The sequence below is a fragment of the Chiroxiphia lanceolata genome, chromosome 22 (assembly GCF_009829145.1).
Source record: "Chiroxiphia lanceolata isolate bChiLan1 chromosome 22, bChiLan1.pri, whole genome shotgun sequence".
Lineage (NCBI taxonomy): Eukaryota > Metazoa > Chordata > Aves > Passeriformes > Pipridae > Chiroxiphia > Chiroxiphia lanceolata.
Genome location: NC_045658.1, coordinates 2,459,715 through 2,476,522, shown reverse-complemented (window position 1 = coordinate 2,476,522; position 16,808 = coordinate 2,459,715). Strand labels below are relative to the sequence as shown.

General features: G+C 58.4%; 3 protein-coding genes across 4 annotated transcripts; 2 read left to right on the top strand and 1 right to left on the bottom strand.

The window, feature by feature from the left end:
- The first annotated feature begins 398 nt into the window (after window positions 1-398).
- Window positions 399-5,380, top strand: EFHD2 (EF-hand domain family member D2). Its single transcript, XM_032709192.1, has 4 exons — window positions 399-614; window positions 3,825-3,972; window positions 4,113-4,247; window positions 4,392-5,380. The coding sequence occupies exons 1-4, from the start codon at window positions 415-417 to the stop codon at window positions 4,524-4,526; spliced, it is 618 nt and encodes a 205-aa protein (XP_032565083.1). The 5' UTR covers window positions 399-414; the 3' UTR covers window positions 4,527-5,380.
- Window positions 5,381-5,491: 111 nt separating this feature from the next.
- CTRC (chymotrypsin C) lies at window positions 5,492-7,669 on the top strand. 2 transcript variants are annotated; one of them, XM_032709092.1, is made up of 8 exons: window positions 5,492-6,123; window positions 6,241-6,332; window positions 6,411-6,508; window positions 6,596-6,721; window positions 6,824-6,960; window positions 7,045-7,190; window positions 7,348-7,500; window positions 7,601-7,669. In XM_032709092.1, exons 1-8 carry the CDS (start codon window positions 6,084-6,086, stop codon window positions 7,616-7,618), a joined length of 810 nt encoding a protein of 269 aa, XP_032564983.1. In that variant the 5' UTR covers window positions 5,492-6,083; the 3' UTR covers window positions 7,619-7,669. The 2 variants fall into 2 exon arrangements, with proteins under 2 accessions (XP_032564983.1, XP_032564982.1); XM_032709091.1 differs by having other exon boundaries at window positions 6,824-7,190.
- Window positions 7,670-8,738: 1,069 nt separating this feature from the next.
- Window positions 8,739-15,200, bottom strand: CASP9 (caspase 9). Its single transcript, XM_032709228.1, has 10 exons — window positions 15,034-15,200; window positions 14,109-14,328; window positions 13,620-13,697; window positions 13,422-13,453; window positions 12,710-12,886; window positions 11,924-12,013; window positions 10,889-11,036; window positions 10,333-10,512; window positions 10,062-10,168; window positions 8,739-9,282 (listed from the first exon to the last, which is right to left on the bottom strand). Exons 1-10 carry the CDS (start codon window positions 15,163-15,165, stop codon window positions 9,190-9,192), a joined length of 1,257 nt encoding a protein of 418 aa, XP_032565119.1. The 5' UTR covers window positions 15,166-15,200; the 3' UTR covers window positions 8,739-9,189.
- Window positions 15,201-16,808: the final 1,608 nt, after the last annotated feature.

Genomic DNA, 16,808 nt, shown 5'->3' with positions numbered 1-16,808 from the left:
AAGAGACCCTAAAGATGGTCCTGGGGGAATCCCACTGGGGAATGGCACCTACTGGTGATGCCAGTGGGGGCCCTGGGGGATCACAGACAGGTTTGAGTTGAAAGGGACCCTAAAGATCATCCCATGGTGATCCCACCGGGGGACAGATGAGTACCGCCGGTGATGCCCGAGGAGGGGGGAGGCCGAAGGGGTGGTGATGGGTTGATAGAGGGCGGCGGGGCGGGGACCCCTCCCGTGCCCGTGCGGGAGTCGGGGTGTCGCAGCCGGGCCCCGGGGCGGCCCGAGGGGACGGTGACGGGCTGGCGGGGGGCGGGCAGCAGGAGCCCCCCCAGTGCGGGTGCGGGAGCCGGGGGGCCGCAGCCCGGCCCCGGGGCGGAGCGGGGCGGAGCGGCGCGGCCATCCGGGCACCGCACCATGGCGGCGGCGGCGGAGGAGCCGGAGGGGCGGCGGGGCCGGGGGCCGCGGCCGGGGCCGGCGCCGGGCAGCCCCGCGGGGCGGGCGGTGGGCGAGGGCTCGCCCGGGGGCGGCGGCGGCCGCCGCGTCTTCAGCCCCGCCGGGGAGTTCCGCGAGTTCTCCCGGCGGCAGCTCCGCGACATGGAGCGGCTCTTCCGACAGTGAGTGCGGGGGACTGGGAGGGGGGAGTTCCCCGGGTGGCAGCGCCGGGGCGGACGGGAGACCCCCGGCATCCCGCACCTCCGGCATCCCGGCGTCCCTGCTCTTGCATCCTCGGCATCCCTGCTCTTGCATCCCCGGCATCCCGGCTCCTGGCAGGGCAGATTCCCCAGCGCCTCCCGCCCCGTGACTGCGGGCGGGACCCCCCCATTCTTTGCGGGACGGACCCCCCATCCCTTGTGAGAGGTGCCTCCGTGCCTCTCCAACTCTGCAGGAGGGATCCCCCGGCTCTGTGCAGGAGGCTCCCCCAGCCCCAGCTCTGTGCAGGAGGGATGCCGGGGCAGCCCCAATTCCTTGCAGGACAGCCCCCCTTCCTGCTTTTCTCAGGAGGAATGCCAGGGGCACTCCTCTATTCCCAAGCCCCTCACAGGATTGATGGCGGAGACGCCTTCCCCCAGCTCCTGGCAGGAGACATTCCTGCGCACCTCTAAATTCTTGCAAGAGGGACCTCCCGTCCCCCGTGGTGGTCTGAGGCCAGAGAAGGGGGGCTGGAAGATGGGACCAGGGCCCCCCGCATTCCCTCTGCTGCAGCACTGAGGGACCCCCCCCCCCGCCTTCCCTGGCGCCTCCGGGACCGCAGCTGCCAGGCTGGCGTGTCCCCAGCATCCCTGCCCGCTGCGTGCCACCACGCGTGGCGGAGCGTGACTCCGAGCACGAGCTCGGCCCCCGGCCCCTGAGGACGGAGGGAGGGGGGGGGAATCTGGCGGCAAACCTCGAACCCTGGAAATTTCCGTGGGGAGTCAGAAATCGGGGTGACTGCATCCCATGGTCCTACTGGGAATGCGCGGGGGTAGGCGGGGGCGAGCGGGACAGCCCGGAGCATCCCCATGGAGCGCGCGTTGGGTGCTTTGTGCGGGAGGCGTGGAGGCAGCGGGACTCCGGGAAGCATGGAGATGGTGCGGGCGAAGGCATATTTGCGACATGCCAATACCCCCCATCCCGTCTGGCACCGGGGGGGATCTGCGTCAGCGTCCCGGGTGGTCTCACTCGGGCATGACCGAGGGGATGGAGGAAGCGGAAAGGATGGAGGCAGCGACCCTCGAAACCCAAGGCTGGGGGGCTGTGTAAGGGTGCACGCCCACCCTGTCATCACCCCTGGAAGTGCAGGGAGTCTCCCCGCTCCCTCTGTCTTCCCGGAGGGGGCTGTAACCCACCGCCCGGACATGGCAGCGAGCCAGACGTGCGGGTTGCTGCGACCATCTCCCGGGACTGCAGCAGAAGGGAGCCTGCGGCGTGGGGGCACAGCTCGGGGTCCCGGGAGGGGGGGCACAGCTGCGGCTCCCGGTGCCGGAGGCGATGGGTGGCCGTGCCGGGGGTGCTCCGGCCGCGGCGCAGATGGCGGTGCGGGTGTCGGCGCCGCGCAGGCGACGGAGCGGGTGTGCGGAGCAGACGTGTTTGCTCTGACAGCTGCGGCGTCTCGCTGCAGCGAAAGGAGCAGCGCCGGGGAGGTTTGGGAGCCGGGGGGTGGGGGGGGGGTCACCCAAGGGAAGGATGCTCTGGAGCAGAGCCCTGTCACGCTGACCTCACTGCTGCTACTGCTGCTGCTGCTGTCCTAGGGATGTGGCAGTCTGGCTGTGTAGAGGAAAAAGTGATGTGTAGAAGGGTTTTTTCCTTGCCACTGGAGAGATGGTGCCCTTTGGGAGATGCTGAGGGATGGTGGCGTCTCAAAAAAACAGGGAGGAGGGGATTGAGAGCAAGGAAGTGCCCTGCAGCTGGGGGATGGCTTCCATGGGTCAGTGCCATAGAGGCAGGCTGGGCATCTCACCCCTTGCAGAGAAACTCTTTGTGGGATGTGGGATGGAGAGAGACTTTGGACAAGGGCATGGAGTGACAGGACAAGGGAGAATGGCAATGGCTTCAAACTGACAGAGGGCAGGGTTAGATTGCATATTAGGAACACATTTTTCCCTTACGGGTGGAGAGGCCCTGGCACAGGTTGCCCAGAGATGCTGTGGCTGCCCCATCCCTGGAAGTGTCCAAGGCCAGGTTGAAGCAAATTTGAATAGTAGAAGGAGCAACCATGGTAGAGAGTGGAACTGGGTGGTCTTTAAGGTCCTTTGCAACCCCACTCCATGACTCTATGATTCTATGCTCCGAGAGGGGTCTTGGAGGCAGAAACCATGTGAGGTCTGAGCCCACAGCCCCACTCCCAGGGTGATGGCAGCAGCAGGCAGAGGTGAGCATGGCCAGAGCTGTGTTTTGGGGTCCCTGTCAGCTTGGGAGGTCAGGAAGGCACTGCTGGAGACACGGACAGAGCAGACGGCAGCAGGGAAGGTACAGATGAGTCACGGACCTGCGGCGTGGGGAGCCGGGGCTCTGCGTGGCTGCTGCAGCGACAAGGCACACAAAGAAAAAGCCCTGTCACGATGAGTGCAGCATGTAGCTGCCCACCTACAGCATGTGGAGCTGTACCAAGCATGGCTCTGTGCTGGCTCCCCACTGGGATCCCACTGTGCCATGCCAGTGTGCCACCGGCACAGCCCATGGCACCACACGCAGGGACAGAGGGAGGGGACAGAGGGGCTGTTGGTGGGAGGCTGGAGGGGACAGTGGTGTGGCCACAGGCAGGGGTCTAAGGAGGGACCCCCCAAGGAGGTCCCCCTGCCATGGGCAGAGACACATTCCACTAGAGCAGGTTGCTCCTGAGAGGGTCCAAAGGCAGGACTGGTGAGCAGAGCTGCATCTGGAGCTCTTGGCCAAGCCCAGGCACCTGGCCATGTTGGAGCATGGGATGTCAGAGGCTCTGGGCAGTGGGGATGGGTCACCTGGAAGTGTCACAGTGAGGAGGAGGAGGAGGTGGTGACATGGGGAGCAGTGCCCAGTGGGATTAGCCCCATGGCCTGTTATCCTGTGTCGCAGCCAAGGGGAGCATGTGCTCAGGCTCCTGGCACAGGGAGCCAGCAGCAGGTTTGGCAGCATCCCGGCAGATTCTCCTGCCAAGTGCTGCACAGACAGGATCCTGGATAATGCTCCGGGGGGTTGTTAGCGGTTCGGAGGCAGCTTCCCTGTGGTCTGGAAAGCTGCCGGAGATCATCAATGCCCAAGTCCTTGCTGATCCCTCCTCATTCCCTGGCCAGTGTGAGTGCACACAGGGGGTCTGGTGCTGGGAGGTCACTGCAAGGGGCTGCATGGGCTCTGCCTCCATCCCACAGGTACGACGCAGGGAAAGACGGCTTCATTGACCTGATGGAGCTGAAGCTGATGATGGAGAAGCTGGGGGCTCCACAGACACACCTGGGCCTGAAGAACATGATCAAGGAGGTGGATGAAGACCTGGACAGCAAGCTCAGCTTTCGAGAGGTGAGGGGTGAGAGGGGCTGAGGGGCTCCACGCTGGCAGGGAGGTGTCCCCAGCTGCTGTTCATGGTGGAGAGAAGGTGGGGAGGGACCATGGAGGCTTTGGGGTCTGTAGGAAGCTGATACCACTATCTCCCCTCGCAGTTCCTGCTGATTTTCCGGAAGGCAGCAGCAGGAGAGCTGCAGGAGGACAGCGGGTTGCACGCCCTGGCCCGGCTCTCTGAGATCGACGTCTCCACGGAGGGGGTGAAAGGCGCCAAGAACTTCTTCGAGGCCAAGGTGAGGCAGGTGCTGGGCAGAGGGATCCCACTGCAGGACGGTGATGCACGCGGGCAGTTTGGTGCCAGGTGATGGGCGGGTGGGAGGTAGAGATGTTGGGGTGTGCAGGAGGGCTTGGTCCCAGCTGGACATGTCCATCCACAGGCACAAGCCATCAACGAAGCCAGCCGCTTTGAGGAGGAGATCAGGGCGGAGCAGGAGGAGAAGAAGAAGCAGGCGGAGGAGCTGAAGCAGAGGAAGGCGGCCTTCAAGGAGCTGCAGTCCACCTTCACGCAGTGACGGGGCTGGGCAGGACTGGTCAGCGGTGCCCGGGCTGGGAACGCTGCATGTGCCACGTGACAACGGCGCCGGGAGCGATGCCAGAGCCACGTGCTGCTCCGGCTGCCAACGAGATCCCGGCGCGGGCTCGGCACAGCGCCCACCTTGCTGGCAGAGCCCGGTCGGCCCCAGCTCCCCCCTCCCCTCTTGCTGTGGTGTCTGTAGGTGTTGTTCGTGCCCCCCCCCCATCCCCAGCATGCCCCCCACCCTGAGCAGCCCCTGTTCCATGCCCGCAGCTGCGCCGGGGGTTGCTGCTGCTGAGTCCCAGGGGAGCCGTGTCCAGAGTGCCCGTCCCTGGGACACCTGTGCCTGGACTGTTGTCTGTTGTGTGTGCGCTGGGAAGTTTGCAGGATGGGGGCTTGCCCAGGTGGCCGTGGTGGGTGTTGTGGTGGCCGTGCTGGCTCTGTGTCTGTCGGTATTGCCACATGTGACACGGGTGACAAAGGCTGTGGCGAGGGCCAGGTGCTGGCAGACGGGCTCTGTGTGTGTGTGTGTGTGTGTGTGTGTGGTGCTGGGGGGTGGTTGCCCACCCTGCTGGCATGGAGCCCCCAGGAGCTGTGTCTCTGTTTTGGTCGAAGACATGCAGAAAGGCAGCTGCTGGCTCGTGGGGCCGTATTATGTTTTTTCATGTTGTATTCAGCCTGGGAGGGTGAGCGTGGTGGCCACAAGTGGTTGCCATCATCATCATTGAGGCTCCTGTGTTGGTGGGTGGCTGTAAAGACCCACATTTGTCCCACACTGTCCCCCGAGTGGCAATATAGGGGGTGTGTTATGTTTTTTTTAATTTAATCCCAAATAAATATTATATTTCTTAAGTGCTGGGTGCTGTGGTTGCAGCCGTGGGACGGGCATGTCTGTGGTGGGGGCTTGGGTGGGGGGAAGGAGCCTGGGGAGTGGGGTGTGACTGTGGGCACCAGGTGGCCACTGCAGGAGGTGGCAGGGAACAGGAGTGACGCTTGGCAATGTGGGGACATGGGCATGGGAAGCAGCAGGGCACGATCCAGGTGTGGGGACACAGTGCTCTTGAAGGCCATCAGCAGCACTGCTGGCACCTGCCCCCTGAGCAACCCTGTGGCACCTGTGGGGTTTGGCTGGTCTTGGCCATGTCGAGCATGAGATAACGGGACCTTGTCCCTGAGGGGTGGTGGTGTGGGGGGCTGTGCCCTGGGGCAGTTGGTGCTCGAGTTTGGGGTACAGCAGGGCTGACCAGCACCCCACAGAGAGCAGTGCGGATGGGGCACCCACCAGCTGCCCCCCAGGAGGGACCCTGCCCATCCCAGAGCAGGGCCAGGTGTCTCTGACACATCCCATCGTGGTGCCAGCACACGATGGGCAGATGTGGCCGTTCCCAGGAGGGACAGGGAGTGTGATAAGATGGGTCGATGGGGCTGAGGAGCCCCGTGCCCCCAGCGTGGGAGAGTCCCCACATGGCAGCGGCAGGAGGGGCCACTCCAAGGTCCCCAGGCCCTATAAGAAGGGTGAGCAGCCCCAGTGCAGCACCTTTGGTCAAGCACAACCATGCTGGGAGCCGTCTGTCTCGTTGTGCTGCTGGGCTATGGTGAGTGCAGGGGATGGGGAGGGGACGGGGCAGGGGGGAACGGGACCCTGGTGCCTGCCATGGCCCTGGGCATGGGCTCAGGCAGCCTCTGATATCCCTGTTCCGGGTGTCACACAGCCTACGGATGTGGCCAGCCGGCCGTGCCACCACAGCTGGGCACCCGCGTGGTGGGCGGGGAAGACGCCGTAGCCCACAGCTGGCCCTGGCAGGTAAGGGGGGCACGGGGATGGGGGTGGGGACAGGGGTGGGGACATTCCTGCTCTGACCCCGTGCCTCTGCCATCACAGATCTCACTGCAGTACGAGAGCTCTGGATCTTGGCACCACACTTGTGGCGGGACCCTGATTGCCCCTCAGTGGGTGCTGACGGCCGCCCACTGCATCAGGTGGGTGTCAGGGTGCTGGGTGAGGTCTGTGCCATGGAGATAAGGCATTTGTGGGGACTGACACACCCTGCTTTTTTCCCTGGGCAGCTCTTCCTTGACGTACCGTGTGGTGCTGGGCAAGCAGGTCCTGTCGGAGGATGACGAGCCCGGCTCGGTGGCCGTGGGTGTGGAGAAGACGATCGTTCATGAGAAGTGGAACTCCTTCCTCATCATGTAGGGGATGGGATATGTTAGAGATGGATGGAGGGTGTTGCTGCCAGGGACCTCCATCCCCACAGCCCGGGACCGATCCTCATGCCTCATCTGTCCCCACAGCAACGACATCGCCCTGATCAAGCTGGAAGAGGAGGTGCAGGAGAGCGATACCATCCGGGCCGCCTGCCTGCCCGACGCCGACAAGATCCTGCCCAACGACTACCCCTGCTACGTCACCGGCTGGGGACGCATCAGGAGTAAGCAGGGGGTCCCCAGAGGGTCCCTGGGGAGGGGGTGCAGGCACAGGGTTTGTGAGGTACGAGGCTTGCATGTCATTACAGCCTACGGGCCCCTGGCCGATGTCCTGCAGCAGGCTCTGCTGCCCGTGGTGGACTACGAGACCTGCTCCCAGAGGAACTGGTGGGGCAGCAACGTGCGCACCACCATGGTGTGTGCCGGCGGTGACGGCATCGTCTCTGGCTGCAGCGTGAGTGCCGGCACTGCAGGGCGGCGGTGGGTGGGGGAGCGGTGCGGGACCGCAGCACTGGGAGGGGAGGGGATGGAGCCGTGGGGGTGGATGGCCAGGGGTGCCTCAGCGGGGAGCCCAGGAGTGCTGGGTGTGGAGCACGTACCTCTCCGTGCAGGGCGATTCCGGCGGCCCCCTGAACTGCCAGCGCGAGGACGGGATCTGGGAGGTGGAAGGGATCGTCAGCTTCGGCTCCGGGCTGAGCTGCAACCTGATCAGGAAGCCGACGGTGTTCACCCGGGTGTCCGCCTACATCGACTGGGTCAACGAGGTGGGTGCCCCTTCCTCTGCCCCCGCACAGGGGTTGGCCACGCTGCCCCTGCCCCGCCGAGGGTCTCACCGTGAGCCCCCCTGTGCCTTGTCTTTGGCAGAAAATAAGCTCCAACTGAGGACTCGGCACGTGGAGATTCAAGTGTTGAGTGTGATAAAGGCAAAAGTGCTGACCTGGTCTCGTGTGGTTCTTTGGGGGGGTTGTGGTGGAACTGAAACCCGGGGCTGTGTCTTGTGGTCCTGGGGTTCTGCCCCTGTGCTGGGGAGAGTCCCCCCCCTTCTTGCAGAGGTCCTGGGGAGGGTGACATGGGCAGACATCCCGCAAAGTGCTCAGGTGGGGGCAGAGCCATGGCCATCGTCAAGCCCAAGGGCTCGAGGTTTGGCTGGTGGTTTGATGGGAGAGGGGCTGGAGTCTGGCTGGATGGTCTTGGGGGGTCATAGTGAGGTAGATCTCCAGCAGGATGCTGCAATCCAGTGGTACCTAAAAACAGCTTCAGTGCAAGCAATGGGCACTGGCAGTTCCCAGTCACGTTTTCTGGCTTCACCACAAGGATTTGAGACCAGAAAAGAGACCAGAACAGAAAGCAGATCCTCTCTGTCTCACTGGCCACAGCCTTTCAACCCCCAGCATTGCCCTAATTGGCTCAACCTGAGCCTGCCCCCAATTCCCCTCACTTGGGGCAGGCAGTTCCTGCTCCCTGCCCTCTGCTCCTAACTCCCAGCCATCCCTTCACCCAAACCCAAACCCCAGGCTGGGAATTGCTCTGCCTGCAGCACAAAACTGCCTAAAAGTATCAGAAATGCTTCCCAAAGAAGCAGGGAAATACCTACTGACTGCCCCTCAGCAGCACAGACCTCCCCTAAGACCACTGCACCTCCCAAGGGCTGCTCTGAGGATTCTTTCTCCCCCAAAATCCCATGCACATCCAGGGTTTCTGATCTGAAATGCTGACTGCAGCAGCTCCTGAGGGCAAGTATTTACCTCAGCTCTGATATTCCAAAGAATCCTCATCAGTTTCCTACTGTAACTCCCGTTTAACACCCAACTGATTTCTGGAAAGGAGGAGGACGCCTACTCCACAGCCTGGCACAGCCACACTAGAAACTCTCCCAGTAACAGCAGGGGTTAAAAATTTACATGAGCTAAGGTCCTCCTGCTCTTCCCATTTCAGAGGAGCCTTTGGCAGGTGCTAAAATGGCAATCAGGAGATGGAACAGAGGAAGGAATACAGCAAAAGATTTGCTTTTTCACTGCATTTATTAGAAACACTGATGGCAAAACTCATCTCAGTACACCTGAGGGCCAAACTTGATCCCATCAGTCAGTTACCTGGGCAGCACAGGACACAAATATCAGGATCAGCAAGGAAAAACACTCTGAGGCCAAGTGTGGCCACGTGAAGAGCCAGAGGTGCTCTCCTCTGGCTCCAGAGGCTCCAGGCCAGCATGTACCCCAGAAAAGGGGCTTCCTGCTCCAATCCCCAGCATTTCCCATGGGCACAGCACGATCTCCACCTCATCTCAACTTCACGGCAAGGACAGTGTTTGCAGATCACATTTCTCCAGACAAACATCTCGAGAGACAGACAAAATCCACGGGAGCATCGATGCCGAGTCGTGGCAGGCACAGATTTCACTGGGCCACAGGGAAGGAACTCTCACACTTGGCAGGGACCTCGGAGCCCAAGTGTCAGTCACACATGAAGTAGAATTTTTTACGGAGGAAGTTGAAACATCCTGGGATCTGCTTGTAGCTCCCCTTGGCTGAGACAGCATTTGCCACCTGAGAACAGATGGAGAGCGGTTGGGGAGCAGATGCTCTCCTGACTGTTGCAGGAAGCTTGGGAACAGGGGTCAGGAATGGGACTATGGATGTGAGAGACAGCAGGGCTCTTAATATGAGACATTTTTGCTGGCAAAGGCAAAGTGAACTCAGGGGAATACGTTTTCAAGAAACCTCAGCCATACCACCAACCCCTGCCTCTGGCAAGCGCTTCTTGGCATGAGCCAGAACTCCCTCCTCCCCTTTGGGAATTCAATTAAAAGCAAATTCCTTTCCACCCATTTTCTTCCAGATGTGCCTGTCACTTCCCCAAGGTGGTTTCCTTACACTGAACACCAGCCAGCAGAGAGGGGCTCGTGCTTCTCCCTTGCAATTGCTAACTGCTGAGCCACCACATGCCAAAGCAGCACAGTGACATCCAAACCCCATCCTCCAACCCCAGAACAGGCTCCTGATAGCACCCAAGTCCCATCAGCTCAGATTTAGAGGATGGGACAAGCTACACCATTTTAAGCAATTTCCTTGGAAAGATTAAAGCCTGTATTGCCAGGATTACTCCTCGCCAGACAAACCTCGCGGTGATTTTTGGCAGATTGAGGCCAGACACTTTCTTCGTAATTAAATCTCTCTGCAGTACCTCCAATTAGCCCATCCCTAAAGTCAGCACTCAATATCCTCATTCCTTTTTTAATTGTAGGCCTCCACACCCTGACTAATCACATTCCTGACTATTTCCTTCATCACGACCACAAAAAGAAGGCAAAAAAAAAGACATTTACCCGCAGTAACATGTTCAGCAGATCCTCTGAACGGGCATATCTCTCCAGCACACTGTCCAGTGTCTCCACGTACCACGAGCCAGTCGCCTCCCTCCAGGAGACAAAACCTTCAGAGAAAGAAGGAGAATGTTATGCCAAAGCCCATCTGCTGTTCTCATCCTGCTCAGTTCCTGCCGCCCCAACGGAGCCGTCGCCCTGAACTGCCGCTGACTTTGGCTATGAAGCTCCGACTTTTCTGCTAATTCCTCTGTGCCCAGCAAAGTACTGTCACCTGGAAAAGTTGAGTAGGAGACCAAGATGTCGCTGGGTGTGGGCAAACAGGCAATGGCATCTGGCTCATCCACGTTACCCGACGGAGCCCGAAAAGGAGTCGCATCTGATTCCAAAGAAGCTCCGGGAGTTTCATCTCTGGGTGAATCGCAATCCACTAGGAAGCCTCGATCTCTTTGTTCTGCAAAAAGCAGCAGTGAGACAGTTCCTGATGTTCGCCCCACCCAAGGGATCCACAGTTGTACATCCAACGTTAAGAAAAAATGGCGAAAGAAAAGGACAAAGGCCCTAGAACAAAACAAGGCCTTTTGGCCCTTCGGCTGCGCTGGTCGAGCTGCAACCATTGGTGTTTCGTACAAAACTCCTCACTTTGTGTTTCCACATCGACTTACGGCCGAAGAGCTGGAGCAGCCACTCAGCACATGGTAAAAGAAGAGACAGCTGGAGTGACAAAACAGCTGGAGAGAGAGACAGGCAACCAACAGAAGAGGAACCAAAGCCACAGCCTAACCACATCTCCGAAGCCCAGCGCTACTGGAGCCAAGACAAAGATTCACCTCCACCACAGGCCTGGATGAAGAAGAGTTTGGGTTTTCCTCTCAAACTTGGGCAATTGGACCCATTGAAATAGTTCACAATCTTTTCTATGGGAATGGGTTTTCCATCCGTTCCGTAAACGCCTCCGGGAAACTGAATATGGCTCGTCTGCAAGAGGAAAATGCAGGAGCTAGTGATGGGGGTGGAGGGCTGGTGACCAGGGAGCCCATTTCCCATTGGGTCTTTCATGGCCAAAAGGTACTACAACAAATCCTGGTGGTTGTGGAAATTCCTGTGGCCAAGTCAGGGCGAGGGGACACCCAGAAGTCATTTGGAACACACTAAAATCCAGCAATCCAGCTTCTATCATCCAACTCCTATCCCACCTCCTCCAGCAACTGAGTTCTTCATCCTCTGGGACAACAAGGCATGTACCATACACCATTTTCTTAACATTCCCTCTCCTCTCCTTATCCTTCAAGAGCTCTGACTGGGAATAAACAGGCTTTACTGCTCATAGAATCTCCCTATCAGAGCTGGAGGAGTGGAAGGACTAATTAATGGCATGAAGCTGTATCAGGAAAGGTTTAGGTTGGACATCAGGAAAAGGTTCTTCACCCAGAGGGTAGTTGGGCACTGGAACAGGCTCCTCAGGCCCAGCCTCAAGATGCCAGAGCATAAGGAGCATTTGGACAACGCTCTCAGGGACAGGGTGGGATTGTTGGGGTGTCTGTGCAGGGCCAGGAGTTGGACTCAATGATCCCTGTGGGTCCCTTCTAATTCAGGATATTCCATGATTCTGTGAACAACCACAGTACAAGGCTGAGCATACTCTCTTCACTCTCTGCCAGTTGCTCAGTTCCAAATTATTTGCCCCGACTTCCCAACAGAAACACTTGTCCACAGGCAACACTGGATCAGACTACACCAGAGAAGCTCCCATTTTCTTTAACCCAGATACAAGGCTGCAATGAGAGACCACTTCTTCCCTCCTGCCCTGCATGAGACCTCCCTTCCACGCCTGAGGAAAAGAGGGAGAGATGAGATGAACCCACCTGACAGCCATGGGAAAGGATGACCACGATGCAGCAGTCCAAGGCGCTGTGGTCCCGCCGCGCCAGCTTCTGCAGCTCCAAAACCATTTCCTACGTGGGAAACATCACAAAAAGAGTGTTTTGAACCATATTACAAATTACTGCTAGGCCCTGCTCTCATTGGGCATGGAAGGACCTGGAAGAACTCTGCCATGGGATAAGGTGAGTCCCAAGGACAGGTGGCAAAAGCCACCAGCAGAGAGCTGGTAGATACATATTTCTATGTATCTGCCCTTATTTAACATTGGCTGCTTTAATCACACAAATTTCTCACCTCTCTGCACTCTTTACAACACAGCAACATAAACCAAAACACACTTCCACATGATTTATCCACTGAAATCTGCTGCTTCTGACCAAGAGCAGGGGGTGAGCAGAGAATCACGTTTTACTTCCAGAGGCCACTGTGGACGATCAAGCTCCCCCCTCACCACCTCAAACAACAGCTGAGGGCTGTACAGACAGACAAATCACACAGCCCCAATGCTGTCCCAGCTATCCCCAAAACACAGCCTGATCTATTACCCTACAAATCACAGCCAGGATCCAACAATCAGCCAGAAGGCTGAAAACATGCAAGGTCTTCTTTCCTTCCGCAATCACAGCACGACAATAAAATAAGAGGATGCAAGTGGTTGTTTGTGTGCCCTGTGCTGTTGGCGTGGGGTTACATCCCCCAACGTGCTCCCATCACTTCCAGGGGCTCACCTCTCATCCCTGGTGGCAGCAGGACACAGCCAGCCTCACCTGAGCTTTCAGATCCCGCTGAGCCAGGACATCAAAGTGCAAGGCCTTGAAGCGCCACTCCAGCTTCTCACAGTCGAGGTCGGAGCCAACTCGGGTCGACAGATGGGAGTCTCTGGAGAAGGTGACGTTGTTGAGGATCAGGCAGTGCCCACAGGGATCTGCTTTCAGCTCATAAACCTGGCAGGGACACGTCACAATTGAACTCCCTCTTTTTCCAAGTGCTTGCCGGCTAATCCAGTGGGATGCAACACTAGTGAGGAGCCCTTAAAGTGGCTTGTCTCAAGCTTTTTCATTTCTCTAAACCTAGGGATGGGGAGGAGCATCCATTCTCCACACACACATTCTCATCAGCAGCCGGGAACACAAAACAACCCACTAAATTGGGGAAAACCTTTGCGGAAAACCGGCTGCTGCTTCACCCAGTGGCATCTCCAACAGCAAGCTGAAGTTTCTGGGAATTTTTTTTAGGCATCATTATCAAACCTCACCAGAAGGAGGCAAGAATTTGTGTTATCACTGTGGTAATCCTAAGTAGGATCTGGTCAACCCACTCCAAGCCAATTGGCCCCATTACAGCGGCATCAACCTCAGAGCAATTGCTCAGGTAACATAGAGTGAGAAGCAGCCCTTCCAGGGATATTTTTGGGAGCCACCCGTGAGTCACACAGCTTTTGGCCAACAGGGAACACTCTCAGCCTACCCAAATACTAACCAGGTCACGGCTCTTCTTGTCAACGGCAGAACCTACAACACACAACAGACACGGGATTTAGCTCACCACATTCCACACCAAGGCATTGCACTCCCAGACTTCACATCAATCTTTCCTGACACAATTCCCCCTTCCCACCCTGCTGGAAATGAGCCTTTGGCATGCTATCTCTCTGGAAGAGCCTGGGATGCAGCTTACCCTGGGATGGCAGAGGTGTTCGAGGTTTTTCGCTCTCAGCTTGGACTGGGAAGGACAAATGCTCGGGAGGGGTCACATCTGTAATGACATGGGACAAAAATACAAGGGGTGATCCTAATGTGTGTACAGTCTGAGCTTAAAAGCTTCCACTGCTGGAAAGTGGGACATATAGGCTGCCCAGAGAAGCTGTGGCTGCCCCATCCCTGGAAGTGTTCAGGGCCAGGTTGGACGGGGCTTGGAGCAACCTGGGCTATTGGAAGGTGTCCCTGCCCATGGAAAGGGGTGGAAGAAGATGAGCTTTAAGGTCCCTTCTCACCCAAACCGTTCTGGGATTTGATGATTCTCCCAACAGCTCTGCATGGTCACCTCTACCAGGATAACAAAAATCGGGACTTCGCAGACTATTGCCCACGACAAGATGGATCCCAGTTGCCACCCACCATGCTCCTGTTTGCCAAAAAAAAAATCCCCCGCGCTCTCAGCACTAACTTTTACGCTGCTTTTCTCCTCGCAGCTCCAGCTCCACGGGCCGCAGGTCCGGCAGCTGCGGCGCCGCCGGCGGGGACTCGCACTCCTGGACCAGCATGTGTGCCAGGTCACCCTGCCCCGTGTCCCGCAGGATGGACAGGAACACAGGGAAAGCCTGCTTCCCTCGAGTCTCCAGGTCGATGATCAGCTGCCGGGCTTGGTCTCCTCGGCTGCCGGCGCCCTGCAGAGGAGGGAAGTCCAGGAAAACACATGTTCATGCAACACCTGGGCAGCCCTTCCGACTGGTCCCAGAGAGGGGAAATGTGGGATCTGCACCCAGCACGTGGACACAGGGTGAACAAGACCAAAATCCAGCGGACACAGTCACACAGACCCTCAGTAGCCACCCGACACCCAGCCCTGACCCCCCTCCACCCACAACCATCACCACGGGGACACGCAGCCCTCTGTGGGCTCTGGAGGCAAAGCGGGGAGGGAGCACTCCCAGCCTGGCCCCAGGGGACAAACGGGCACCTCCAGGCTGTTACTGGTGGGCAGGACAGGGTAAAACACCCCCAAGCCTGCCACCTGTCACCGAGAGGGGAAATGGGAATGCCCTGTCACCAGACTGTGACGGGGACTCAAGGAGGAACCCCCATGCCCGGCACTCCCGGGGGCTGGGGACAAGAAGGAACAAGGTGTGGGGGGTTCTCTGCAGGGCTCGGGGTGGGGAGGGACAAGGACCGCTCAGCAGGTTTGTCACCAGAGTGAGGGGACACAGGGCCTGTCATGGGGGCGAGATGACAAAAGGGCCACCCCCAGGCCTGTCACCGGGGTTCAGGGCACACAGGAACCGCTTCCCACGGCCACCCCCGGTGCTCGGCGACCCGGACCCCTCCCACGGCCACCGCGGGTGCTCAGTGACCCGGCCCCGTCCCCGGCCCACCTGCAGCTCCTCCAGCATGGGCCGGGTGAAGATGCCGCGCCGCTCCAGCGGGTCCCAGAGCGGCTCCACCCGCAGCGCCGCCACCAGCCGGGCCCGCCCGCGCCGCAGCGCCCGGCGATGCTGCTCCTCCATCGCCGCTGCTCCTCCATCGCCCGGAACCGCCGCCCTGCCCCGGAACCGCCTCCCGCTGCCCGGAACAGAATCCCGGAATCGCACCCTGGAAGAGATCCGGGATGGTCCAGCACGCGGCACAGGATTCCGCCTTTTTTTTTTTTTTAATTATTTTTTTAAAAAAATTATTATTATTATTTTATTTTTATTTTTTAATATCTCCAGGGATGGAGACTCCACGCGATCCCGTCACCCGCGCTGTGAAGTTCTTCCTTGTGTTCGGGTGGAACTTCCTGTGCGTCAGTATCGGACCATTCCCCTCTTGTCCCATTGCTGGACCCCCCGAGCAGAGCCTGGTCCATCCATCCCCTGCCCCCTCCCTGCAGACACTGACAGACATCGCTGAGGTCCCCTCTCAGTGTCTCTGGAGGCTGAACAGCCCCAGGTCCCTCAGCCTTTCCCGGTCACAGAGATGCTCCAGTCCCTTCATCATCTCCACAGCCTCTGCTGGACCTGCTCCAGGAGCTCCACATCCCTCCTGTCCTGAGGAGCCCAGACCTGGACACAGCACTGCAGATGTGCCTCCCCAGGGCTGAGCAGAGAGACAGGATCCCCTCCCTGACCTGCTGCCAATGCACCTCGGGATCCCACTGACCTTCATGGCTCCCAGGACACACTGCTCGCTCAGGGACAGCTTGTTGTCCACCAGGTCCTTCTCCCAGGTCGCTCTCAGCCTGTGCTGGTGCTTGGGGTTATTCCTGTCCATGTACAGGACCCTCCACTTGCCCTTGTTGAGCCTCGTTAGGATTCTCTCTGCCCAATTCTCCAGCCTGTCAGGTCCCACTGAAAGGCAGCACAGCCTTCAGATGTACCAGCCACTCCCTCCAGTTCTGCATCATCACCAAACCTGCTGAGGGTACATTCCCTGTTGATAAACAAGGTGAATAAGACTGGACCCAGTATTGATCCCTGGGGAAGGCCATGGACTCCAGGCCTCCAACTGAACCCACTGATCACATCCCTCTGAACTCTGCCATTGATCCACCTCACTGCCATCCAACCCATATTCCCTAGTAGACTGTCGTGGTTTTAAGCCCAGATGGAAATTAAGAACCACTCAACATCCCCCCTCTCTCCTCACCCTGGTGAAATGGGGAGGAGAATCAACGTCAAACTTGTATGTTGAGATAAGAACAGTTTAATAATTGAAAATAAAGTAAAATACAGTAACCACGGCAAATTATAATAAATGATAAATAATAATCTGATAATAAAAAGGGAAAAACAAGTAATACACAATGAAATTGCTTACCTCACCACCCGCTGACCGATGCCAGACCCCCCTTCCCTAACCCAAATCAGCCCGTTCCCAGTAACTTCCCCCCAGTTTATATACTGGGCATGATGTTCTATGGGGTGGAACATCCCTTTGGCCAGTTTGGGTCACCTGTCCCAGCTATGCTCCCTCCCATTTTCCTTTGTGAACCTCTTCACTGGCAGAGCATGAGACAAGAAAAGAGTCCTTGATTTAGGATAAATGTGACTTAGCAAAAAACCAAAGCATCACAAAGCCACGGAATATGGCGAGTGGGAAGGGACCCACAAGGACCATGGAGTCCAACCCTCAGCCCTGCACAGGCCCATCCCCAAGAGTCACACCCTGT

Excerpts from the sequence above, each read along its gene's own strand:
- EFHD2 (XM_032709192.1), top strand. The coding sequence starts at position 415 with ATGGCGGCGGCGGCGGAGGAGCCGGAGGGGCGGCGGGGCCGGGGGCCG. Across the intron at positions 3,973-4,112 it reads GCAAGCTCAGCTTTCGAGAG|TTCCTGCTGATTTTCCGGAA; the intron begins GTGAGGGGTGAG and ends CTCCCCTCGCAG. Across the intron at positions 4,248-4,391 it reads AGAACTTCTTCGAGGCCAAG|GCACAAGCCATCAACGAAGC; the intron begins GTGAGGCAGGTG and ends GTCCATCCACAG.
- CASP9 (XM_032709228.1), bottom strand. The coding sequence starts at position 15,165 with ATGGAGGAGCAGCATCGCCGGGCGCTGCGGCGCGGGCGGGCCCGGCTG. Across the intron at positions 13,698-14,108 it reads AGGAGAAAAGCAGCGTAAAA|ATGTGACCCCTCCCGAGCAT; the intron begins GTTAGTGCTGAG and ends ATGTCATTACAG. Across the intron at positions 11,037-11,923 it reads TCCTTTCCCATGGCTGTCAG|ACGAGCCATATTCAGTTTCC; the intron begins GTGGGTTCATCT and ends TTCCTCTTGCAG.
- CTRC (XM_032709091.1), top strand. The coding sequence starts at position 6,084 with ATGCTGGGAGCCGTCTGTCTCGTTGTGCTGCTGGGCTATG. Across the intron at positions 6,509-6,595 it reads ACGGCCGCCCACTGCATCAG|CTCTTCCTTGACGTACCGTG; the intron begins GTGGGTGTCAGG and ends TTCCCTGGGCAG. Across the intron at positions 7,191-7,347 it reads GCATCGTCTCTGGCTGCAGC|GGCGATTCCGGCGGCCCCCT; the intron begins GTGAGTGCCGGC and ends CTCTCCGTGCAG.